The 26489-nt window shown below is 40.2% G+C and overlaps 1 protein-coding gene across 1 annotated transcript in view; it reads left to right on the top strand.

Annotated features, from left to right (window-relative positions):
- Nucleotides 1-19938, top strand: part of Cmpk1 (cytidine/uridine monophosphate kinase 1) — a 29141-nt gene extending 9203 nt beyond the window's left edge. Inside the window, exons 2-6 of the mRNA XM_055629030.1 lie at nt 11039-11185; nt 14812-14964; nt 16170-16246; nt 16478-16574; nt 17499-19938. Coding sequence (XP_055485005.1) covers nt 11039-11185; nt 14812-14964; nt 16170-16246; nt 16478-16574; nt 17499-17540 — 516 coding nt within the window. The 3' untranslated portion in view covers nt 17541-19938. The remainder of the gene's footprint in view (nt 1-11038; nt 11186-14811; nt 14965-16169; nt 16247-16477; nt 16575-17498) is intronic.
- Nucleotides 19939-26489: the final 6551 nt, after the last annotated feature.

Here is a 26489-nt window from a genome sequence, read left to right as displayed (position 1 = left end):
CCACTAGTTAGGGGAGTGGGTGATATTTCTGACACAGACTATGTTGCCTGCTTTCTGATCACTTCCCCCTGATGACAGGGGAGAAAGACAAACTCAGACCTCAGGTGAATAGATGAGCTGGGGTGTCTGAGTAGGGGGGGACTCCCCTATTCCTTAGAATAGGGGAGAGGGGAAGGGGGGTGGAGGGTGGGGCTGGGTAAAAAGAAGGGAAGGGCCTATGACTGAGATATAAATTGAATTAGTTAATAAAAAAGGATAGAATCTAAAAATCATTTTGATTTGCATTTCCCTGATGACTAAGGACATTGAGCATTTCTTTAAGTGTTTCTCTGCCATTCGATATTCCTCTATTGAAAATTCTCTGTTTAGCTCTGTACCCCATTTTTTAAAAATTGTATTATTTAGTTTGTTGGTATTTAATTTCTTGAGTTCTTACTATATTTTGGATATTAGTCCTATGTTGGATATATAGAGTTGGTGAAAATCTTTTCCCAGTCTGTAGGCTGTCGTTTTGTTCACTTGACAGTATCCTTTGCTTTACAGAAGCTTTTCAGTTTCATAAGATCTCATTTATTTATTGTTGATCTTAGAGCCTGAGCTGTTGATGTTTTGTTCATGAAGTTGTCTCCTGTGCCAGTGAGTTCTAGGCTCTTCCCCACTTTTTCTTCTAGTAGATTTAGTATGTCTGGTTTTATTTTGAGGTCTTTGATCCACTTGGACTTGAGTTTTATGCAGGGTGATGAATATGGATCTATTTGCATTCTTCTACATGTAGACATCCAGTTAGACCAGCTCCATTTCTTGAAAACATTGTCTTTTTTCCATTGTATGGTTTTCTTCCTTGTCAAAAATCAAGTGACATGCTGGCAAGGTTGTATGGAAAGGGAACACTACTCCATTGCTGGTGGGAGTGCAAATTTGTACAATCACTTTGAAAATCAATCTGGCACTTTCTCAGAAAATTGGGAACAGCTCTACCTGAAGAAGTTATATACTACCCCTGGGCACGTACCTAAAAGATGCCCCACCATACTACAAGGACATTTGTGAGCTATGTTCATAGTGGCTTTATTCGTAATAGCCAGCAACTGGAAACAACCCAGATGTTCCTCAACTGGAGAATGGATAAAGAAACTGGGTACACAATGTAATACTGTTTCGCTATTAAAAACAAGGACATCATGAAAATTGCAGGCAAATGGATGGATCTGGAAAAGATCATCCTGAGTGAGGTAACCCAGACCTAGAAAGATACATATAGTATATACTCCATCATAAGCAGATATTAGCCATACAATACAGGATAACCATACTACAATCCACAGACCCAAAGAAGCTAAGTAACAAGGAGGACGCTGGGGAGGATGCTTAATTCTCATTCAGAAGGACAGTTAGAATTGACACTGGAAGCAGTTGAAGAGAGGGAACAGGATGGGAACCTACCATAGATGTCCTCTGAAAGACTCCATCCAGCAGGGGATGCTGAGACTCACAGCCAAACTTTGGACAGAGCACACAAGGAATCTTATGGAAGAGTGATAAGGCCATGTGGGTGGCCTTACCAGTCCACAGAGGAAGAGGATGCAGGCATTCCTGAAGAGACTTGATAGTCTGGGGTCTGGTAAGGGAGGAGGGCTCTCCTTTTCTGAGTACTAGGGAAGGGGGACAAGGGGAAAAGGAGAGAGGGTGGGACTGGGATGAGATGAAGGAGAGGGATTTAAAGTGAATAAATAAAAGAAACAGAAAAAAGATTTCATAACCAAGTAATAAATCTTGGATGTTTAAGCATATGCTGTCCTTTTTCTTGCTTGTGTTGCAGAGAATAAAAACTTGCTAAGTTAGTCCAGGACTACAGTGGAGACAGTAACTGAGAAGTGATTGTATTGGAGTTCAGGACAAATATAGAAGGGATAATATATAGAAAGGAAAAGAGAGGTAGGGTAAGTTGTAGTTAGTCACATCAGATTAGTTCTGTGGGAGAAGGTACCCTTTTTGCAAATGGTTTCCGGTGATCTTCTCAGTGTGTAGCCATAGCAGGAAAGGAAATTTTATAAAAAACATTTTCTATGAGTTTGTTGCTTTTTCTGCCATTTTCCTTGATGAAAACTCCAATCAGGAACCTGCTTGCTCTGCAGTATAAAAGTAGACATAGTTATCTGTATTCAACATTAGATCCTAAGCTATATTGGGATTGATTGCCCTTTAATCAAAAACATATTCCTGGGCTAGGCATGGTGGTGTACATCTTTAATCCCACCACTCTGGATAGCCAGTGAGGCCCTGTGAAAACAAATGTTCCTAGACTGACTTTAATTTTATAATGAGCAACCTGTATTTTTGGAGGTAACTTTTGAGTTTTTTCAAGACAGGGTTTCTCTGTGTAGCTGTGGCCGTCCTGGACTCACTTTGTAGACCAGGCTGGCCTTGAACTCACAGAGATCCATCTGCTTCTGCCTTCCTGAGTGCTGGGATTACAGGTGTGGACCGTTGTACCTGGCTTATGAAGGTAACTTTTATACCAAAATATAATATGTACAATTTCTCAAAGACAATTGATTTTTCTCTTACCTTCTAGTAAGAGAGATATTGGACTACAAACAATACAAATGAAGGTGATTCTTCTCTATATTTGACTATTTTGTTGTTGTTGAGAGAGGTGGCTTAGCACAACAGTTTTGATAGGTCATTTTGGAGCCTAAGATAGTGTGGGCATGTTGTCCATTCTATACACATGGTATTTCTCAAATGTTTTGTTTATAATTTTGAACTCTAGTGTCTGGAGTCCGGCCTCATTGAATATGTTTCCCTTTAAACCTTTGGGTAATCTCTTGAATTTTAAATTTTCATCTGTTTCTGGGCTGTGAAACTAGACTGTTTTCTGTCTCTGTCTGTAACTCTTGACTCTGTGCCCATGTGGTATGTTCCTGTGTTGCCGTATTATACTTTGGTTTCTCCTTTGTTTATGGGATGGATTACTTTTCAGAGAAAATTTTATCTAAACATTTGAGTTGATTTTTGGTTTGGAGGAAGTTCATGGAGACCTTTCTCTAAAGCTGTTATTTTCTTTTTAAGTTTATTTATTTTTTTAATTTTAAGTAAGTGTTTGCCTGCATATATGCATGTATGCCTTGTGCCTGTGGAAGTCAGAAGAGAATGTCAGATCCCCTGATACTAGAGCTAAAGCAGGTCTGAGTCCTCTACAAGAGTAGACAGTGTTTAACTGCTGAGCCATCTCTCCAGTCTGGAAACTGTCATTTTCTAAATGATCTGCTTTCATATTTGAAGTAAGCTTTAATTGTGCAGGTTTGGTTTCCTTTTCTCTTGGAATCCGGTTTGGGGAGGTATAGGGTGGTCATAAGCTCTACCATTGAACTGAGTTTAAATTTATTTGCTGGGTGGTGGTGCACATCTTTAATCTCAGCACTCAGGAGGCAAAGGCAGGTAGATCTCTGAGTTTGAGGCCAGCCTGGTCTACAGAGCAAGTTCCAGGACAGCCAAGGCTACACTGAGAAACCCTGTCTTGGGATATACACACACACACACACACACACACACACACACACACACACACACAGTGTGTGTGTGGGTACAGTATGTGGAAGTTGAAGTACAGTTTGCAGGAGTTGGTTCTGTTACTCTACAGTGCATTTGCTGGGGATTAACTACAGGTTTCCAGGCTTGGCGGCAAGTGGCTTTATATGCTGAGCCATCTCACGAGCCCAGAAATTAGATTATTGAATTAAAAGAAGTGCAAACTGAAACTTAGATTTACTGACAAATCAACTGCTATCAAGGTTGAGCACTTGCATGAAGGATACTGATGTTAGCGTCACTGTGTCCTTGCCATTGCTCCTTTTAAAATACTTGAACCAGTCTGATAGGTAGAAACTGGCATCATTTTGCCTTAATTTGCATTTTCAGGATTACTAGTGAGGTGGAGCCTCTGTGTTCTTTTACACTCCCCTCCAAAGAATAGTTTGTTTTATGTTAGCCCTCTTTTTAAGACCCAGGCTGATTTCCAGTCCTGAGCTAAAAGTGTTTTTCCTGTCTCAGCTTCAGACTATGGGTGAATGGCACATTACCAGCTTGCCTATTTTTATATATAAATTTTAAATTTATTAGTAGTTTTTAAAAAATGTACATTGTATATAGTGCACTATAGAGTGAACATTTCTTTTTTTTTTAAGATACAGAGGACCTCTGAAAGCCTCTGTCCTGCAGACTGTCAAAGCAGATGCTGAGCCTGATGTCCAACTGTTGGGCAGAGTGAATGGAATTTTATGTAAGAATTGGGAAATAGTAAGAGCTGGAGAGGACAGGAACTCCACAAGGAGAGCAACAGAACAAGAAAATTTGAACACAGGGAGCTTCCCAGAGACTCATACTCCAACCAAGGACTAGTCATGGAGATAACCTAGAACCCTGACAATGCAGCCACTTCTGATGAGAACTGATAGATCAGAAAGGAGAGAAGGACCTCCCCTATCAGTGGACTTGGGGAGGGGCATGCATGCAGAAAGGGGGAGAGGGTGGGACCGGGAGGGGAGGAGGGAGGGGCTTATGGGGGGGATACAAAATGAATAAAGTGTAATTAATTAAAAAAAAGATTTATTTACTATGTATATAATGTTCTGTCTGCATGTACACCTGCTCACCAGAAGAGGGCACCAGATCTCATTATGGTTGTAAGCCACCAGATATTTCTGGGAATTGAACTCAGGACCTTTGGAAGTACAGCCAATGCTTTTAACCTCTGAGCCATCTCTCCAGCCCCTATTTTCTTTCTTTTGTCCTTCCTTCCTTCCTTCCTTCCTTCTTTCCTTCTCTCTCTCCCTCCGTCCTTCCCTCCCTCCCTTCCTCCCTTTCTTCCTTTCTTCTGAGAGTGTTTCTCTGTGTAGCCTTATGAGTGCCTGGACTCACTTTGTAGACCAGGCTGGCCTCTGACTCACATGGATCAGCCTGCCTTTGCTTCCCTTAGTGCTAGGATTAAAGGTGTGTATCACCACGCCTTGCAATTGTAGTTTTAAAATATTTTATTTTATGTAGTTAGGCAAGTCCTCATTTGTAGTTGTTAATATTTTTAATTTTGACTATTTTACTCCTGTTTATTTTGTTTTGATTTGATTTGATTGTCATTTATATATAACCACAATATCTAATTTAAAACTTTTTAACAGTAAGTTTGTGTGTCTGTGTGTGGTATTAAGGTTTGAGCCTTGCACATGCCAGGTGAAATGTGCCACTGAGGAATGTTCCAAGTCTCAACATTATCTAAATTTTGAAAGGAAGAAAAGGCAGTTGCTAAAAAGTGAACAAAATAATATTAAAATATGTAGTGCTTTGAATGACAAAGTCCTTCAAAATCTCATATATTTGAATGTCTAGTCCCTTGGTGGACTGGGAAAGGATTAGGTGTGGCCTTGTTGGAGGAGGTATGTTACTGGGGGTGAGCTTTGAGCTTTCACGGTGGATCAGGGCCTAAAGTTCTCAGCTACTGCTCTAGTGCCATGCCTCTGCTTCCTGCCTTGATTATGGACTAACTCTTTGAAATTGTAGGCAAGCTCCCTAATTAAATGCTTTCTCTTATAAGAATTGCCCTGGTCTTGGTGTCTCTTCACAGCAATAGGTCAGTGACTAAGCCACAATAGTTTGAGTGGATGCTTTAAATTGACATCTGCCTGCTTGTTGTAAAAGAGTGCTGTTTTGTTCTTACTGAGACCATGGTGCCTTTTCATCTTTCTGAACTGAACCCTTGGGCTTGATTTATAAATGTTTCTTTTCTTTTATTTATTTATTTATTTTTTAGTGTTTTGAGACAGGATTTCTCTGTGTAGCCCTGGCTGTCCTCAAACTCACTCTGTAGACCAATCTGCCCTCGAACTCAGAGAGATCTTCCTGCCTCTGATCCCAAGTGCTGAGATTAAAGGCTTGCGCCAACACCACCTGGCTTTCTTACTGCTCTTTTTTTTTTAATTCCTTATTAATTACACTTTATTCACTTTGTTTCCCCCCTGTGGTTCCCTCCCTCCCTCCTCCCATCCCAATCCCTCCCTTCCTCAACCCTCTGCAGGCATGCCCCTCCCCAAGTCACTGATAGGGGAGGTCTTCTTTTCCTTCCTTCTGATCCTAGTCAATTAGGTCTCATCAGGAGTGGCTGCATTGTCTTCTTCTGTGGCCTGGTAAGGCTGCTTTCCCCTCAGGTGGAGGTAATTAAAGAGCAGGCCAATCAGTTCATGTCAGAGACAGTCCCTGTTCCTATTACAATGGAACCCACTTGGACACTGAACTGCCATGGGCTACATCTGTGCAGGGGTCTTAGGTTATCTCCATGCATAGTCCTTGGTTGGAGTATCAGTCTCAGGAAAGACCCCTCTGCTCAGATTTTTTGGTTCTGTTGTTCTCCTTGTGGAGTTCCTGTACTCTCCAGATCTGTTTCCCACTTCTTTCATAAGATTCCCTGCACTCTGCCCAAAGGTTGCCCATAAGTCTTAGCATTTGCATTGATAGTCTGCAGGGCAGAGCCTTTCAGAGGTCCTCTGTGTCAGGCTCCTGACTTGTTTCCTCTGTTCTCCTTCTTCTGATGTCCATCCTCTTTGCCTTTCTGGATAGGAATTGAGCATTTTAGCAAGAGTCCTCCCTCTTGATTAGTTTCTTTAGATGTACAGATTTTAGTAGGTTTATCCTATATTATATGTCTATATGAGTGAGTATATACCATGTGCATCTTTCTGCTTCTGGGATAGCTCACTCAGGATGATCTTTTCCACATTCCACCATTTACCTGCAAATTTCATGATTTCCTTGTTTTTATTGCTGAGTAATATTCCATTGTGTGGATATACCACAATTTGTGCATCCATTCCTTCATTGAGGGGCATCTGGGCTGTTTCTAGCTTCTGACTCTTACAAATAAGGCTGCTACAAACATGGTTGAGAGAACACTTAAAGAAATGCTCAACCTCATCAGCCATCAGGGAAATGCAAATCAAAATGACCCTAAGATTTCACCTTACACCTATCAGAATGGCTAAGATCAAAAACTCAAGAGACAACACATCCTGGAGAGGTTGTGGAGAAAGGGGAATCCTCCTCCACTGCTGGTGGGAATGTAAACTGGTACAACCACTCTGGAAAGCAATCTGGCACTTTCTCAGACAACTAGGAATAGCGCTTCCTCAAGATCCAGCTATGCCACTCCTAGGCATATACCCAAAAGAGGCTCAAGTACACAATAAGGACATTTGCTTAACCATGTTTGTAGCAGCCTACTGTTCTTAAGACAGACAGGGTCTAGCTGTGAATCCACTCAAACATGGAGTGGTTCTCCTTCCTCTGTCTCTTGAGCTTTGATTATAAATACAAGTGCCACTATACCCAACTATATTTTTCTAGTTATTATTTGTGTGTGTGTGTGTGTGTGTGTGTGTGTGTGTGTGTTTGTACAGTCTCTCCTGCCCACACAATGATACACTCGTGGATGTCAGAGGACAGCTTATGGTAGTTGGTTTTCCCTGTCCACCTTGTGGATCATGGGATCAAACTCAGATCTTCAAGATTGGTGACAAAGCATGTTTATACCCACTGTGCCATGACATGAACTGACCTTGTGTTTATTTGTTTAAGACAGAGTTTCATGTATCTCAAACTTGTTAGTAGCTAAGGATGTTGAACTTCTGATCTTTTTGCTTCCACGTTCTGAGTGCTGAGATTAGAGGCCTGTATTACTATTGCTCCCTTCCCCACCCAGAATGGGTTTTTTCTGTGTAGCCCTGACTGCCCTGGAACTCACTCTGTAGACCAGGCTGGCCTCGAACTCATACAGATCCACCTTCCTCTGCCTCCCAAGTGCTGGGATTAATGGTGTGCACCGCCACTTATTTCACTATGCCTTTTTAATGGAGTGTTGTATTTTAAATATAGTGCTTCACACATGGTAGACAAGTGCTCTGCCAGCTGAGCTATCCTTAGCCCACACCTGGCTTTTCAATTAAGAGATTATATAGATGGATGTTTTGCCTGCGTGTTACGTCTGTGTGCCACTGTATTGCCTGTGGAGCCAGAAGAGGCGTCAGAGCTCCTGGAGCTGGAGGCAGACAACTGTGGCTTCCACATTGGGCCAGGAATTGAACACAAGTTCTTTGCAAGAGCAGCAAGTGTTCTTAACGGCCAAGCCAGCTCTCCAGCTCTCCTTTCAATCTCTTAAAGAAGAAACATGAAAACCTAAAGGTTTAGACAGATACCTTCAATACTTTGGGTTTGAGTATTGTCACTAGAAAACTATCTTCTTTGAATAATAGTTTGTAATTGTAGTCCTTGTAGTTTATAGGATTTGTAAACTGCATTGCTTATGCATGTTGCCTGTGAGAACCCCTAGGTTTTAGTTGCCAGAAAAATCACAGAGAATGTGAGACCAAAAATGTAAGGCTAGAAATATCCATTTTTGTTTTCCAGCTGGCATCTGACCACTTAATGATAGCAGAGCGCTTTGAAAGCCCAGTTACATGGTAACTGCTACACAAATGACAGTTGCCCTTTGCTGCTATTGAAATTCTGGTAGAGGAGAGTTTCAGCAGAATCCTTATGAAGAAGGTGGTAGAAAATGAACCTGGTAAATAGGCTGTAAAAATAGAATGTCCATTAGAAAATGGAATATAGACCCACAGGGTTGACACGGGTATACTGGGTTATATTTTTTATTTACTTTGACTCTGTAGGTAATGTCATTTTTTATTCAGACAAACTATAAAGTTGTCTTACATTGGTGGCTGGAGTGAGGACCGTAGTTTGCGTCGTGTTGGGTGGCTCACAGCCACCTATAACTTCAGCTACAGGAGAGCTAACATTCTTCTCGCCTTTGCAGGCACAACACTCACATGCACAAATCCACACTCTTACACGCATACACACAAAATTTAAAAAGAAAATCTAAAATTGCTTTTAAAATTACCATTTATGTGCATATTATATATGTCTATAGATCCAATTTATAACTAGTTTTATTTTTTTCCAAAAAAAGTGATATAACCCCTTATATTTTAAGACAATATAAAATTGCCAATTTAAGTTCTCTAATGACAGGAAACAGTAAGTATCGTAATCTAAATTACTTGTTAGGTTTCTGAATGTGTACGGTTCACACTGCAGGAGTACAGAGCACCTTGTAGCGACGGTGTTTTCACTGAGCACTTACCATCATTAGGACTGTTTACCTCTGCATTTGTTCCAGTATTACCATATTCTGTAAGCACTAGGCCAGAGCAGGCCATCGTGCAAGCAGAGGCTTCCAAGTAAGAGCCAAAATAGATGGTGGGCTATGAAGCTGCTATAAAGTTTTGTGGATTGTAGTTGCACATGCTTTTTGAAAATTGTACATAGTAAGTGGGAAAGTAGGTCACACTTAATTTTTCATAAAGTCCTTTTAGTTCTCAACTTTAAGACATTTTCCTGTACTCAGTGATCAAGTAGGCACTTAGTTAGCAACCAGTATGGAAGTAATTGAACAATTTTATATTTATATTTTCTGTAAATAATGGGAATTCTTTAAACTGATTGTAATTTTAACAGTTCTGATAATTTCTCTTACCAGAAGCACTTTTAGGAATGAGACAGAAACATGCTGATACTATGGCTATAATTTATTCTCATCCAAATTTAAATTTAAGTTCAGTCAGCAAATAATCTTTTTAGAGTTTATTTTCTTTTGATGACAGCATTATTGCTGTCTTACTATTTAGTGAGCAAGAGCAAATTTAGCCAACACTTTAGGAAATAGAATAGGGATAAGGATGTATTGGAAAGCCTGGGTTATTTGGAGCTTTTTTAAAAATTCAATTGAAGTGCTTTTTCCTTAAACTCAGAGTTCTCCTGCCTCAGCCTCTTGACACCACAGTGGGTAGGAGACACGTTAAGAGTGGGAGGCATGGTGTGTGGTCTGCACAACTTAACCTTCATTTAAGTTATAAAGTATGTATGCACGATTAAAACTCACAAGGGAGTCCTAAGAATTTGGAGTGATATGTGTCACATGAATACGAGTACTCCAACATTTTCAGAGTGGGTTGTGTCATTCTTTTGGTTTAACAGAAGTAGACAAATAAAGTCATACTGGGAAGCTTTTCATTTTTCAAGATCTTCCCTTAAGACTGTTGGTGGGGGCTGGGAAGATGGCTTAGTGGGTAAGAGCACTGGCTTCTCTTCCAGAGGTCTTGAGTTCAATTCCCAGGACCACATTGTGGCTCACAATCATAATGGGATCTGATGCTCTCTTCTGGTTTGCAGGCATAGGTGCAGATAGAGAACTCATATACATTAAATCAATCAATCAATCAATCTTTAAGGATAAAAAAATACTCTGTTGGCTCCTTATTGCACTCATTAAAAAGTGCAGTACTTTCGTATCTTCTGTGACTTAGCTTACCTGTATGGCCACATGTACAACTTAGTCTCAGAAGATCATTTCAACTAATGTCATTGTAGTCATTTTTGGTTTTATAGATATGTTTTATGGTGTTAACTCAGCAACATTTCTGTTCTATCCTTGTGCTCATAGCATATGTTACCGAATGCTGGAGATAGGCATCACTAGGCAGTTTTGTTCAAACATCGTAAGCCTGTACTTGCACACACCCATGTGGTATATAAGTCAGTTTAGACATGTTGATGTTTTTGTCTGGAGTCTCAGATTTTTGGTAGATATTTTCATTCTTATATTTAAACTTTGTGTTTGTGTAGGAATATAGTGAGATGTCAGTGTTTTGACTACTTAGATAAATGTTGAGATAATGTCATTGTACAAACATGGTTATGAAAGACTACGGCTGTTTACTAGTAGGCAAACTAGAATATATGAAACCCCTTAAATTCTTCTTTAGTATTTATTTGCCCCATAAGCAAAACTAACTTTATTGTAGAAAACTATAAGAAATTAACACAAAATTATGTGTACTTCTGTCACTGGATGGAATGAATTCTGGTATTTCTATATTGTGCTCGCTTCGGCAGCACATATACTGATATTTCTATATGTTGTTTGTTCCAGAAATATGGCTACACACACCTTTCTGCAGGAGAGCTTCTTCGTGATGAAAGGAAGAATCCAGATTCACAGTATGGTGAACTCATTGAAAAGTACATTAAAGAAGGGAAGATTGTGCCAGTTGAGATAACCATCAGTTTACTAAAGAGGGTAAGGTGCATGAATAACAATTGGTCACATTGCGAAGGACACGAGAAACTAACTTCACCTTCATGTGAATAACGAAAAGTCGGAATGTTAAATTTCTTGATTATGGAAGGCAGTGTGGTCTTTGAAAATGGTGGAGTTGGGAACTGCTTTCACTGTGAAGAAATTGACAGTAGCAAGGATTCTCTGCCTTGGTGTAAGACCAGCTGTAGTTCAGCCTAAGGTACTCATAGGTATACTTTGTTTTGTTTTTGAAACAGCTCCATATATTACAGGCTGGCTTGAAAATTATATAGTCAAGGATCTTCCTGCATCTGCCTGTTAGGATTACAGGCCCTTGGACCATCCTTCCCAGCATTCAGTTATTCTTGTCCATTTGTGGTTACTCTCCCCTTTCTTTGCTTTTTCCTCCCTTTTCTTGAACATCTTTGTTCTCTTTTTCTCTGCCTTCCACTCATATTCTTCTCGTTATTGATATCTGTTTTGTAGTCTCCTTATTTTCCTGAAGAATGCATTGCTATTTTTACTGTGAGATCTAAAAGAATACACTTTGGTAGGTAGTATTTTGCATGGGTCCCTAAGACTAGTCAGTAGCAGGTATTTTGACATAAAAGGACCAGTGAAACAGAATTGCAGTGTTGGGAACAGGAGGCAATAAATCGATCTCAATAGTGAACCCTGCAGTCTGCCTCTTGCCTCAGCCTGGAACAGCTAACTTCCTTTCCAGAGTAAGTCTTATCCTCTGGCTCTAATGTCTTCTGCATTATATGTGGTGTGCATTATGAGAGGGTAGTTGACATCACCTTTGAAACTGTTCCTTTTTGTGTGGTACTGGGGATTGAATATAGGGCTTTGATCATGCTCAGCAAGCACCCTGTCACTGAACTGTGTCTTCAGCCTTTTCTATACATGCTTTCTTTGAGACGGGCTCTTACCAGGTTGCTCAGTTGGTTTTGAACTTACTCTGTAGCCCAGGAAGTCCTTGAAATTGGAATCTTCTAATCTCATTGTCAGCCTCAGCTATAATATCAGGCAGAGCTCTTCTTGCATGTTATCAGTGATCTTCCCTGTGTAACCCAGGCTATATGTTTAGTTTTTCTTTTTTCCTGTAGCATTTACATCTTAATTAATCTGTCTTTGGAATGAGTTCTACCTGTTTTTTTTGTTTTTTTGTTTTTTTTTTTTTTTGTGGCACCATTTTTGTTCATTCTCTTTTTACTGCAGGAACTGCTATTTTTCAGTTTCTTTCCTTCTTTTTTTTTTTTTTTTCTTCATTTGAAAGTTTTCAAAACTACTATGCTTCTTAGATTTTGGTTCTCTTCATCTCTCTCTCTCTTACTTGCCATGTTGTTTAAACCATGCCCATGTTTTCATTGTACCAGTACAGCTGGACTCTACAGCTCTACAGAGACAGCGCTTTGTAATAGCTTCCAGACATGTTCTTATCAGTCACGCCAGAGGCTAAATGTGTCATCTGAAGCATGATGTTTATTTCCCGTCTTGGCTGTTGGTTGGATTAACTACCCAAGTCTTTGGTGAGAGGATCTCTCATTAACTCTTGTTTATCTCCTGTCTATTGCTACCATCACTGGAACCTTTTAACCTTTTCTTTCCATCCTGTCTCCCACTACTCTCTACACATGTTCTAAGGTGTATTTTTACCGGCTTGCTTCAGATTCCTCAAAGCTGTCATGCTCTCTTATTTCTGACCTTTATATGCCTGCTTCCTACTGTCTCAAGTGATTCATGTTGGCATGCTGATTTATTATGTAGGAAATAACTCCACTGCCAACACTTTGGTCAAGTTTTTTCATAGTCTATGGATTTTGTGTTTCTTGTTTTAAAAGCATCCTTTGCTGTCCTAGGACTTACCATGTTATGTGTAGTTGTTACCTACTATACTGTGAACCCTCCAGGGGCAAGAGCAGGGACCTTAGTCTTGATAGTAGATCTCAGAGGAATGTAGACTGAGTAAACATGTTTGATGTGGCTTCTCCAGAGACCTCCTACCATAACTGGGGTAGGAATGCTGTAGCCAGAATTTAATACTTCTTCATAAAAGTTTTGTGAAATTAGAGCAACTAGATTCTGAGATAAAACTAACTTACAGAAAATAAGTCCTGATAATGCTCTTCTTGTAGAATGAGGACACGTGGCTCATGTAGAGAAATTAATGTCAGTTTGCTTTAGATTAAAGGTTCTGGTTTGTTAGAGGGATGCATCTGGAGGTGCAAAGGATTTAGACACTTAGAGATTGATTCTCCTATTCATATTACTCCCATATTCTACATAAATTCAAGCTTTGGGAAAAGATGATGAAATGTGTTTTTTTCAGCCATTCTGAATGTGTTACACCTTGTGCTGTCTGTGTTTGGGGCAGCCAATGCCATTTAGGTATAATTAGTTTGAATTTTTTATTATTTTATTTTATTTATTATTTATTTTTGTTTTTGAGACAGGGTTTATGTAATTCTGGCTGCCCTGGAACTCTGTATAGATCAGGCTAGTCTCAAACTCTGTCTGTCTGTCTCTGCCTCCTGAGTGCTAGGATTTAAAGGTGTGCACTACCATACACCTGGCCAGTTGTTGTTGTTGTTTTAAAGTATTGAATCCTAGTAATGCTAACAGCTAGACAGGCCTGTGTTTGGGAAGCTGAGGCCAGAGGAATCTTAGTCAAGGCTGACTTGAGCTACAGATGAGTTCAAGGCCATTTAATGGGACCCTGTCTCAATAAACAAACAAATAAAAAGTGAAAAGATGGGGTATATATATTGTTGAGTAATCGAGTGCTTTCCTGACTTCTAGCTATTAGATTTGAACTCTAGTGAATCTGAACCCCTATAGAAGGAGCATGCTCTCAGCAGTCAGGGGTAGTGCACACACATAGCCCTGGCTCTTGAGAAACTCAGACAGGAAGATTTCAAGATGGAAACCAACTCAATTTACATAGTGTGTCCCTAACTGAAAAACAAAAACCAGAATTGCTACCTCCTATAGCACAGTGATTTGAATGACATGTGGCAACACAGGGTCTCTGGATGCTGCAGCAAAGCTCTGCGTTAGTGGTACTTTGCATGGGAAGGTAGTACATGCTTTGCTGATCGGCGATTACTTTACCAACATTTTACTTAGGTGTCTACTTGGTTTTTACTTGGTTTTGACCCACTGGTAGGAATGCTGGGTGGCAGTGACACACATGGTAAGGCAGGCTGCTTACCTCTCAGCCAGAAAGTGAAAAGATAAAAGTCTCAGGATCCCATAGTCCCTTTAGGAGTATATTCCCAATGATTTAGGAAGCCACTTTTTTAAAGGTAGGCCCACCTCAGGGACCAAGCTTTTAACAAATACATGAAGCTTCAGAAGACATTCAACATGCACACTATAGGATGTGTTTCATAAGCTGTGGAGACTACAGAAGGAGGTAATGAAAATAGGGGAGCACATCCCTCTAGTCTCACCAGCTGAAGCAACCATGTCAAGAAGTTGGCTCATTTCTGTCTAGTCTGTTTCCCTATGTGCCTTCTACTCTAGTGGTTTAGGGAATAATACAAACAGCTGTGTGCCTGCCATTCTGCTTAAGAAATTGTTCTTTGGTGATACAGTATTGAGCCTTAGTCTTTCTTCTTTAGGAAATGGACCAAACAATGGCTGCCAATGCTCAGAAGAATAAATTCTTGATTGATGGATTTCCAAGAAATCAAGACAACCTTCAAGGTTGGAACAAGACCATGGATGGGAAGGCAGATGTATCTTTTGTTCTGTTTTTTGACTGTAATAATGAGGTAATGAGCATCTTATCTGTCCACATGGGCTTCAAGCTACAGATGGTCAACTTTTAGAGAGAAACAGTGATTTTTTTTTTTCCATTTACATTTTCTGTTGGCAGCAGTATATCTGTATTTAGTGAGTGACAAGATTGGGTAAGCAGAGCAGTATTGCCTTGCTAGTAGAATATAGAGGGCTATTGCCATTGGCAGCTTTGTGACCCTTGGGCTTGCTTTATTTTTAATGTAAAAGTCAAGTGTTTTTTGTTTTGTTTTAATAAACATTGATATACACAGTATTGTTACATAATGAAGCTGAAGTACTGCTCAGGAGTGTGCTACTTGGAACACTGTGTTGTTTCCTAGAAGGTGTAGATCTGGAAAGGTGGAGGAGAAACATTTTAAAGAGATGTTGAAGAATTTGTCTTCTAAGAATACAATGGTTTGAAAAATAGCAGGAACAAATTCTTTCCCCTAACACATCTAACAGCACACCCAGACATACCTTTGAACAAGTAAATAAATTTCTTAGAACCATTTAATTAAAAAGCCTGACTGTTTGACAACCACTGTGCTATAAATTTCATTAAATTCATGCCAACAGTCTGAATGTGAAGTAGTGCCTTGAAGGAAGTTAGCTATTCTTAGGTTGAATTGTAAATGTGCCTCTGGTAAAGACTTGCCACAGCCTTTGAGCTGTTTTAAAATGTAACTCTCTTCTCCCAAGTCTTAAAAATATGTTTTCACTTATTCTTCAAAGTTAACTTTAGAATGTTACCACAGCTTTATAAGTAAGGAATGTTTATTCACGATTAACAAGAGATGCTTTATTCAAATATGTTGGCTCAAATACTGGATATTTATGGAATTATTGTAAAGTAAGCAAAAGTGGCACAAAGTATGAGGCACGTAATTCATACCTAATGAGTTAATAATATGTCCGAGATGAAGCCATACCCACACAGATCATCTTTTTATTGCAGTTTGAAAAAAGTAAAGGAGGAAAAACTGAGTCATGAATGAATTCTTATTATGATCTGTACTTATTTAACCTAGTTTATATAAATTGAACCACATGTTTAAATTTAAAAAGATTTTGTATGTTGATTAATGAGTTAGACACATTGAGTTTAATGCAGAATATTTTGGGTATTTTTCTGTTTTAGTCTTTTCAAAATATTTTCTTTTTTTTTTTAACATAACTTTATTCTGTCTCTCTTTAGATTTGTATTGAACGATGTCTTGAAAGGGGAAAAAGTAGTGGTAGGAGTGATGACAACAGAGAGAGCTTGGAAAAGAGGTACTTTACAGTTTTTACTTTAGCTACCTTAGTCCTGGTGTAGAAATGGAGTGACAGATTATTTTGTTATTACACTGTTCTATTTTGTTTAGAAGAGAAATGTCATGCTTGCAGACACAGGGCTTGTGTTAAAGAGAAAGCATTTGGGCCAGACTCTCTAATCAGCCTTTCTATGATGTGGAAGAGGGAGGACAGTCAACCTGCAGCCCTGAAAGATTGTTTCTTTTGCAGGATTCAGACTTATCTCCAATCAACAAAACCAATTATTGACTTATATGAAGAAATGGGGAAAGTAAAAAAAATAGATGCGTCTAAGTCTGTTGATGAAGTAAGTGTGCCTGGCTTGTTTTTGCAATAAACAAAAATGTGATCATTGGGGTAGGCATGAGAAAAAATATTTTCTATCATATTATTTAGTTTTTAAGACATTTGCGGCTAACTATGAAATTTGGGGGGTATTTTTCCTTTTTAGTAAGTCTAAAATAGTTTTTACTACTTAAGACCTGTTTTTCACAAGAAGTGGGTGTTTTATTAATTCCAAACTGCTTTCCTCAAACAGTGAAAGACTGTATTCTCGGGACAATGATTTGAATTTTGTTCATTGTTAAAATCTATAGCACAACTGGCATGCTGTAGCCACGGGCCCTGGCTGTTATTTCTTCCAGAACACAGGGCTCCTGAGGTGCAGGCTTCCTGGACTCTGCTCACCTCAGTGCCTGTAAATATCTACCTGTAGATATTCCTAGTACTTCTGAGTTCATCTGCTGTTCCTTAGTCTTCCTTCTCTTCTAATCACTGGCCAAAGAGAGGCCAGAGGAAGGCTCACTGAGTAAACATTTCATCCACTGCCACTTCCTACAGCAGTGAGGCAGTACATGAGAGAAACTGGACTTTTAGAGTCAAAACGAGATTTGCCACTGAGTCTATATTTTACCAGACTACTAGTAGCCCATCAGGAAGTGCATTTAGTCCAAAAAGCACTAATAAATTTGAAGGCAACATATTCGTAGTTATATGTGCTTTGTTTGTATTATTGAATTGATAAAGTGAAATAGATGAAATTAAGAAATTATAATGTTTAAAATTAATATAAAATAGATTTTTTTTTTAAAAAACAGGAACTTAGATGTACAGTTTTATGTGTATTTTGTTTTATTTTTAATTTTGGTGTTAGGAATTGAACCCAGGACCTATACATGCTACACAGTGTTTTAGTAATATCTGATTTTAAAATTGTCTTTTTCCTTTACAGGTTTTTGGTGAAGTTGTGAAGATTTTTGACAAAGAAGGCTAACCAACCCTGAAGACATCTTTGAAATCATGCTTGAATATTGCTTTGAGAGCTGCTATCACAGCCCCCTTTTAAGGCGATTTTAATCTATCTAAATTACATCTCAATTAATGTCTAGAAATATATAGTAAGACAAATTATGTTTTTTGTTTTTTAATTTGTGGTCACCATACACGGTGAATTCAGGTTTAAATTATCTTAGGTATTATGGTGCTCACACGATAAAGAAGGGTATCAGCTTGTTGTTGTTTGTATTAAAATACTCTCCCTTTTCTCCCTTTATGTTTGTGCCTTCTGTGAGCAAAATTTTTAGTATGCATGTATATCCCTTTTGTAATTTCAGTGTGTTGGGGTTTGGAATATCCACTTCCTCTTGCTGCACATTTAAGATTTCCAACCTGTTAAGTGAGTTTGTGGACCAAATTTAAAGGAACTTTATATGTAGTCAGTACTTGCACAAGGTGAGGTGTTTGTAAACAAACTCATAATTCGGAACATGAATTTCTAGCAATGTTCTACTTATCAAATGACCGGCCATTTCCTGTCAAAAGTTAAGCCTTAGGCATTGATTTATTACAGCTTGTGCAAAGTTGTATGATAGGACATAGTCTTTGCTTCCAAGGTTTGGGTCAGGGGACAGGGCCTTCAGAGCCTGGCAGACTTGCCAGCTTTCTTCTGTCATAATCTGTGGGGCAAGGGTCACAGCAGTGACTTACGTTCTATGCTCTGTGACATAGGGCTAGTCATTATTGAACTGAAGGTAACAGTTCCACGTAGTAGACTCCTGACACGCATGCGCTAGTTTATGCTAACGTGATCCACTCCTTTTTTTGTTTTGTTTCTTAGACTAACAGAGTTAGAATAAATTAGAAAAAGCAATCTAATGGTTAAAATTCCCATTTGTATTTTATTTTCTGGAATATTTTTTTTTCATGGTTACTGGTTGAAGAGAATTTAAAAAATCATTGCACTTTGGTCAGAAAAATAATAAATATATCTTATAAATGTTTGAATCCCTTCCTGCCTGCTTTTTTCGAGTTTGAGAGTCCAAATGATTTTCTTTCTTTAAAAAATTAAAAATCTTGGGTCAGAGAGATGGCTCAGCAGTTAAGAGCACTGGCTGCTTTTCCAGAGTCCTGGGTTCAACTCCCAGCAACCACATGGTATCTCACAGCCATCTATAATGGGATCTGATGTCCTCTTCTGTCTTCCAGGCATCCATGCAAATAGATAATTCATATGTATAAATAAATAAACCTTAAAAATTAAAAATTTGTTTTCTTTTTTCTTTGTTTTGTATTTTCTATCCCTAATGCTGAGTGTACCTAAGGTTCTTTAAAAATAGTTATATTTTCTAAGTGTTTTGCCTGCATGCATATTTGTGTACCGTGTGCATGCCTGGTGCCCGCAAAAGTCAGAGGATGTTGGATCCCCTGCCATTAGAGTTACAGAAAACCCTGAGCTGCCATGTGGCTGCTTGGAGCAACCCAGGACTTCTGCAAGAACAGCAAATGCTCTTCACCATCTCTTGCTTCTGTATGTAACAGTTCTTCATAGAGATTTCTTTAAATGTTTCTCATTTTCAGCACTTACACAGGTACACAGGGTTAAATAGAACACAGACTTTGTATAATTAGGTTTTATATTTAAATTTATTGAAAACAATAAATAAGAACAAGTAAATGAATTTTTTATAATACATTTCTCTATGTCTTACAAAATTCACTTACTAATGAGACAAATTACAACTTGTCATTAGAAAACAAAGTATCCCTTCATACTATAGTATATTATACTATAGTTTATTGGCTGCTGAAACTTACATCCAGCCTGTCTTAGTTCTTGGAAGATAATAGTGAATTTCTGTCTAGTACTTCATTCTAGAAACTTTTTTGGTGGTTAATCACACAACTCTGAAATGAATTGAGTACAGACTGTTGTGAGACTTCTTGTTTGTGCAAGTGAAGAAATCTGCCAGCCGGGAATGTAAATATTCTTACTGATGATTATGAGAACACCCTTCAGATTTTGAGGAGACTAGGTGTTTTGCTTCATTAAATAGCTCTGGCATTTGCAAACAACCCCCCCCCCCCCCCCCAAAAAAAAAAAAAAAAACAACATGGTAATTTCTAAATTATGAGTACTTTCTTTTTTGCTTTTTAAGTAGAAAAATGTGTTAGCAAAAATGTTTTGCAGTTGATGGAGATACATCTGATTTTGCTAGTTTTAGACATTCCATTGTTCAAAGATACAGTAGTAAGAAGCTTTTGCAGTTCTTGAAGGACTTTACTTTGAGCCTTGCTGTATCTTAAAAGTTAATGTCATTTCTGTGTACTGTTGTTGATTATATACAAATTATTTAGTAAATAATCCCAATAAATGTGCTGATGCCTTTGCTGTCTTTGCTGATTCTGATTTCTGTTCTCTTAAGTGTGCTGAAGATGAAACAGTATATTTAACACACGAGTCCTCAGCAAAAGCGGGATTCAAGACACAAGGTTTCTGCTCTACGTTGTGTCTGGAGTTAAACAGAGCATGGACTTAACCAGGAGCTGATTTGGGCAGAGCACATGTAACCTGTTTGACCACGTGTGGGACGCATTCCTTATCTTAGGATATCTTCTAATTAATTTCGAATTTTTTTGGTCCCCTGTGAGATAGGTTCTAATTGTGTAGCTCAAGCTAATCTCAAACTCGTGTGCTGGTATCATAGGTGTGTACCACCGGGCAGGTTCAGTTACTCTTACTTAGTTCAATTATCTTAATACCTCTGTATCTTCAGCTAAGTCAAATATCCCATAATTCTAATCATTTTTAATAAAAGCATGTTTATTATGTACCATAGAGAAAGAAAAACAACGGTCCTAACCACCTGTCCCTTACTTTCTCATTCTTCCACACCGAAACCAGTGTTAGGCACAGGAGCGGTTGCTATGATGATGTCGTAATGACCTGGGTATTCTCCAAATCCTGTGGCTCACTATTTTTTCTGTTGTGGGGAGATAGAAAACTTAAGTTGAATTTTAGGCTAGGGTTAACCGTACTAGCTCCAGGCTCCCAGGCTCAGGCTTTTACAGATCTCTGCCTGACAGGCCCATCAGCTACTTTTCTTGAGTCTGTCCTCAAAGAGGCCTTTCTAGATAGGTCACCAAATACCATACCATATTCTAGCCTTTAGTGCGCTCAGCTCATGAACATTACCAATTAAAAGCACTTACTAAGCCAGGCATGGTCATACATGCCTGTAATCTGAGCACTCGGAGGCAGAAGCAGGGCGATTGCTGTGAGTTCGAGGCTAGTCTGGTCTAAAAAGTGAGTCCAGGACAGCCAGGGCTACACAGAGAAATCCTGTTTCAAAAAAAAAAAAAAGCACTTATTGAATAATTATGAACCTAAGTTTGGATTCCAGCATGTGATTCCAGCTCTGAGGGATCTTTTGTCCTCTTTTGTGCCTTCATGTATGAATAGATACACACGCGCGCGCGCATACCACCTTGCGTGTGCATAGATATATAGAAATATAAAAATAATGATTTTTTGTGTGTGTGGGGGTGAATTGTGTTGAGTCAAGGTTTCCCTGTGTAGCCCTGGCTGTCCTGGAACTCCTGTAGACCAGGCTGGCCTTGAACTCAGATCTGCCTACCTTTGCCTCCTGAGTACTGGGATTAAGGGCACCACCCAGCTGAGAATTATCTTTTTAAAAAGCATGTTTGTCAGCTTTGAAAATACTCTTACAGTATTTTTTTTTTCTTTTTTAAATAGTATCTCACTATGTAGCCGTGGCTGGCCTCAGTTTCACAGAGACCTGCCTGCCTTTGCCTCTCAAGTAAGTGCTGGGATTAAAGGGGTACAGCATTACATCTGACTCCTTAGTTTAAGGTGAACTTCCAAGAAAACTCCATAAAGTTGTGGTGGTTGGCTAGCCCTGTAAGGATGCAGCTAAACTTGCCTCCTACCAACTGCCTGGCTCTAAGGACTTCAGGGCCAGAGGGCAAAGCTATTGGCAAGGGTCAGCAATCAGTACTTAAGACACAGAATCACAGCAAGCGTGAAGTTCCATGCATTGCATCACCCTGAGTTGTTGATAGGCTTTATGAAGAAGCATTTTTACAAGCGGCTGGAACGTGGCAGGGTGGGTATCTGATGGTGGTAGCTCAGCACCAGAGTGTCCCCATGATGTCAGGCTGTCTTACCAGAGCGCAGTAGATGCCGTCATTGCCCTGTCCTCATTTGAAATGGTCTAGATGAACACAGTCTTTACGTTATTTAGAAGGGAAATACAAAGCTTAATTGGCTGGTGTTTAGATTAGGAGAGAATATTTCCACTTTAGAATGACCAAGTTGTTGACCTCTGGACAGCTCTGTAGTAGAGCATCTGTTCAGCGTGATCAAGGCCCTAGATTTAATTCCTAACACCACAAGAACTAAAATAATACATTGACCAATTAAAACAATTACGTCTGCTGGATGCCTTGATAGATGCCTATCATCGTGGCTATTTAGGACACTAAGGCAAGAGGAAAAGATCACATGAACCCAGGAAGACAACCTGAGCAATACAGCAAGACTGGACAATAAAACCAGCTACTTTAAAACTCTAGATCTCAAATAGTGTTAGGATGTGTCCAGTGCTGTTTCCAGCATGGCTGAGCAGAGTATGTTCCTTCCTCTGCTTAGAGCCTTTAATTAAGTTGGATAAGTGCTGTTTCGGAAAGGAAGGTAAATACTACACTTGGGCTTGAGGCTGTTGCTGCTCTGTGCTAATGGAAAAATACAAAATCTGGGGGATGGAACGTCAAGCAGCAAGGAGAGTGAGGTTCTGTTCTACTATATGTACATTAAGGTCGTTGCTGGGGCTGGCTTGTTCTGTTAAACATCACTTCCTGTTCTATCCCAAATGTTCATGACCACAGAACACATTCCCACTGCTCTCCTGACTGTTTTGTTGACCAAACTCAGTTCAGGAATGTATTTCCTCTTAACACCATCTATATTCATTTTTCTTTAGTTTGTGTTTTGAGTCATTTGGCTATTTCTGAGTTTGATTCAAAGTAGTTAATTAGAGTTAAGTTATACTGTCTTAGGTGACCACATGTACATAAACTAATTGGCAAAATAATAGCTGTATACACATAGGATTCATTATCTCAGTCTAATAATATTCATGGAAAGTATGCCCTCTTAAGTTTAGTTAGCTAGTCATTCACAGGCCAATTTTCATGGGTGTTGATCCTGAGGCTTGGTTCCAAAGGATAATGATAGCACCAAAATCTTCATGTTATAAAAATTGGTCTGTCATTCATTCAAAAAACCCTATTGGGACAAAGATACTCCCATCAGCTATGCTCAGTCACTACAAGCTTACTAGACAAACTCAGGTCTAGTGGTTTCATTCATTCCTTCCTTCCTTTCCTACCTCCTTCCCTCCCTCCCTCCCTCCTTTCTTTCTTCCTTCCTTTCTTCTTTCTTTCTCTTTCTTTCCTTCCTTCCTTTCTTTTTCTTCCCTCCTTCTTTTCTTTCTTTTTTGAGACACGGTTTCTCTGTATAGCCTTGTCTGTCCTGGACTCGCTTTGTAGACCAGACTAGCCTCAACCTCGCAGTGATCAGCCTGCCTCAGCCTCCCTGAGTGCTGGGATTAAAGGCATGCACCACCACACCCAGCATCTAGTGGCTTCTTAACCGCCCTTTGAAATGATTTGTTCCATATGTATGCAAGTCTTATTCATGTCCATGTGTGAGGAGTTTATATGTATGAGGATGCTTGTACATGTGTGTATGCACATGCATGTGGAAATGGTAAGCTGATGTATTTTTCTCAATCTATTTACTGAGGTAAGGTCCCTTGCTAAAGCCAGAGCTTGCCCCAGGGATCTGATCTGTCTCTGTTTCCTTTTTTTAAAATAAACTCTCACGGTGTAGCCCAGGCTGGCCTGGAACTCACTGTGTATCCCAAGCTGATCCCCACACACTGCAGTCCTCCTTCCTGCCTCCACCTGAGTGCTAGGTTTACAAGTAGCCGTCATCACACTCAGCCAATATATGCTCTTAATGCTGGCTGGCTTTTCTGTGGTCTCACTTTGTTTCCCTAGCAATTCTGGGGCACTTTGGAACTGTTTTCCTTTTGTACGGATGATTAAAATAAGGCCCAAAGAGTCCAAGTTAATTGCCTAATGAGCTTTATAAGCGGTAGTTGGGGGTTTGGGCCTGAGGTACACCTTGAGCCTCATCCATTCTGTTTCCCATCTCTCTACCTGCTGCCTACCTACAACCAGAAAATGCATGCTCCTATGATTCTTCCATCTTTTTCCATTGATTGATTGGTTGCTGACAGGGTCTTATGTAGCCTAAGCCAGCCTCAAATTCCTAGGTAGCATTGAGGATGGCCTTCAAATTCTGATCCTTCTGCCTCTGCCTCCTGAGTACTGGGATTATAAGCTCATATAAGCCATGCCTGGCTCCTTGCTTATTTTCTTTTTAAAATATTATGCTGCAGGTCCACTTGCCAACAAATCATACAGCAGTGGGCAGAGAAGGTCACTCACAAGCCGTGTGGTCCACCCGCACGGGTGGGACCACTACAGTGTGCAATGTACAATGTACAGATGGGAGAGAAAGAAAATCAGAACTGTTTGAACATGTGAGAGGAGAGGAATAGCTTGTTTTGAGTTTCCAGCCCCACTGCAGGGCCATGGTGAAGTCCTGGGCTGTGCTGTCATTAAAGGTCATGTCTGGGTCCATGGCTATGCAGTGGCAGGGGCTAGTGTCAATATCTGTTGCTCATATTATCACCAGAGACCAAGGGGACATCCCTGGTTTGGGCAGCTGCCTGGGACCAAGTGGATGTCCAGGGGTTGTAAAAAACAGGCCCTGCCTTTCACTGGTTGCTGTGCTCTGGAGAGCTGGCCCCACCTCTCAGCACTCAGGAGAGCAGGGCCCTGGGTCTCACCAGGGCAGCACAGGGGAGCTGGCCCTGGTGTCAGGGTCGAGTGTGAGCCAGCCTGAGTGTGTGAGCATGGAAGAACTGGCCCAGCCCCTTGAAAGCGGCAGCACTTTGGAGAATGGGTCCCTCTGCCTCAACTGGGAAGCAGAGGAGCTGGCTATGGAGGCGTGCAATTGGGTGAGCTGGCCCAAGGTCATGAGAGCAGCAGCCTGCCTCCTGCTGATGGCAGCAATGGGTGGCCTAGCCAGAATGGTGCTGGAGACTAGCCCTGATGGTGTGGATAGGGGCTGAGCAGCTAGCTCAGCTACCACCCAGGCCCAGATCCACCCCCAAATCTACATCATCTGTACACTATTGGAGCAGATGAAAGGGCTGGTCCTGCTAATCCAAAACTTCAGTATCTCCATGAAGGGAGATACTGCAACAATGGGAAATAGGGAGGCAGCCTGGTGAGGATCCAATATTGCTGGTGTCACAGAAGCCAGAGACCTTGAACCAGACCAATGATTCATTGCAATGAACATCCGCAAGTAGAGATGCGTGGACAGAGGGCTATGTTGTAGGACACACCGACACACTACAGCTTCCATGATGCTTTTGTGTGTGTGTGTATTTTATTTTGTGAGAGAGGTTGCAAGGCTGGAGAGCAAATACTAGGGGACAGGGAGATGAATGGGACTGGGGTGCATGGTGTGAAACTCACAAAGAATCAATAAAATGTTTAAGCAAATATTTCACTGCCCATGGGAGCGTATGACTTTAATACCAGCACTTAAGGGAAGGGAGCAGAGGTAGGTAGATCTCTGAGTTTGAGACTACCCAAGGCTAGATAGTAAAACCCTATCTCAAAAGCAGTTATTACATTTTTATTTAGTTGCGTGGTATACCACACACACCACATACACACACACAGAGACACACAGCACACACACAGAAACACACACCACCCAAAAGACAGACACAGACACACACTACACACACATCGAGACAGACACACAGACACACACACTCACAGTGCCACAGCACACGTAGAGGTCAGAGGGCAACTTGTGGAAGCCCAGCGTATCCTTTCATCCTGTAGGCTCTGGAGATTAAACTCAGGCCATTCCTGGAAGCATTTGCCTTTGCCTGATGAGCTATCATGTTGGTCCAAGAAAGACTACACATTTCTTGTGTTGTTGTGAGATGGGGCCTAGTATATTATTTTCTTTATTTTATGTTTCACAATAAGATGTAACTTTTTTGGTTTATTGTTGACTTCAGGCTAGATTTAAGAGCTGGGAGAATAAAACCATCATTATCTTTTTTTTTTTTTTTTTTTTTTTTTTTTTGTTCTTTGAAAGTTTCATATGTTTATACAACAATCAAAAACATCAATTTTATGGCCAGTCATGGTGGTACATGCTTAGTCCCAGCTCCAGAGAGGCAGAGGTGGGTGGATCTCTGTGCATTCTAGGCCAGCCTGGTCTACATAGTGAATTCCATGCCAGACAAGGCTACATGGTGAGACCTTGTCTCAAAAACCAAAATAATCCTCTAAACCCACATCAGTTTATAAGTCTCTGTTTCTCATGGCCCAGGGGCTTAGTGGGATCTCAATAAGTGTTTGTTGGAAAGAAATGCACAGTGGTCCCTCAATAAATACTTGTTGGAAAAAAGACACAGAAAAGAGAAAACACTGGCAGTAGTTGTAGCTCTAAGGTATGTCTCTGAACTTCGGAGCCCCGAAGGGTAGGCTTGTGATCCCCTTGGGATTTTATTGTCATGGCTCCTGAAGGTTGGGAGTGGTTGAATATAAAGTAGTAGGAGTAGGAAGCGAGGTGGGCTTTGGACACCGTCAGCTTCATTCTGCGTTTAGCATACAATTTAGAAAGATTTAAAGTGTGACTCCCAGAGGTTAAAAAGAAAAGGGACTATGGCCTGAAAACTCCATTCTGGCAGACATCTCTTCCATGCCAGTTTATGTGTGTGTGTGTGTGTGTGTGTGTGTGTGTGTGTGTGTGTGTGTGTGT

This window comes from Psammomys obesus, unplaced genomic scaffold (assembly GCF_907164565.1).
Source record: "Psammomys obesus unplaced genomic scaffold, mPsaObe1.curated_primary_1811, whole genome shotgun sequence".
In the NCBI taxonomy this organism is placed as follows: Eukaryota; Metazoa; Chordata; class Mammalia; order Rodentia; family Muridae; genus Psammomys; species Psammomys obesus.
This window is presented reverse-complemented; position numbering and strand designations above follow the sequence as displayed.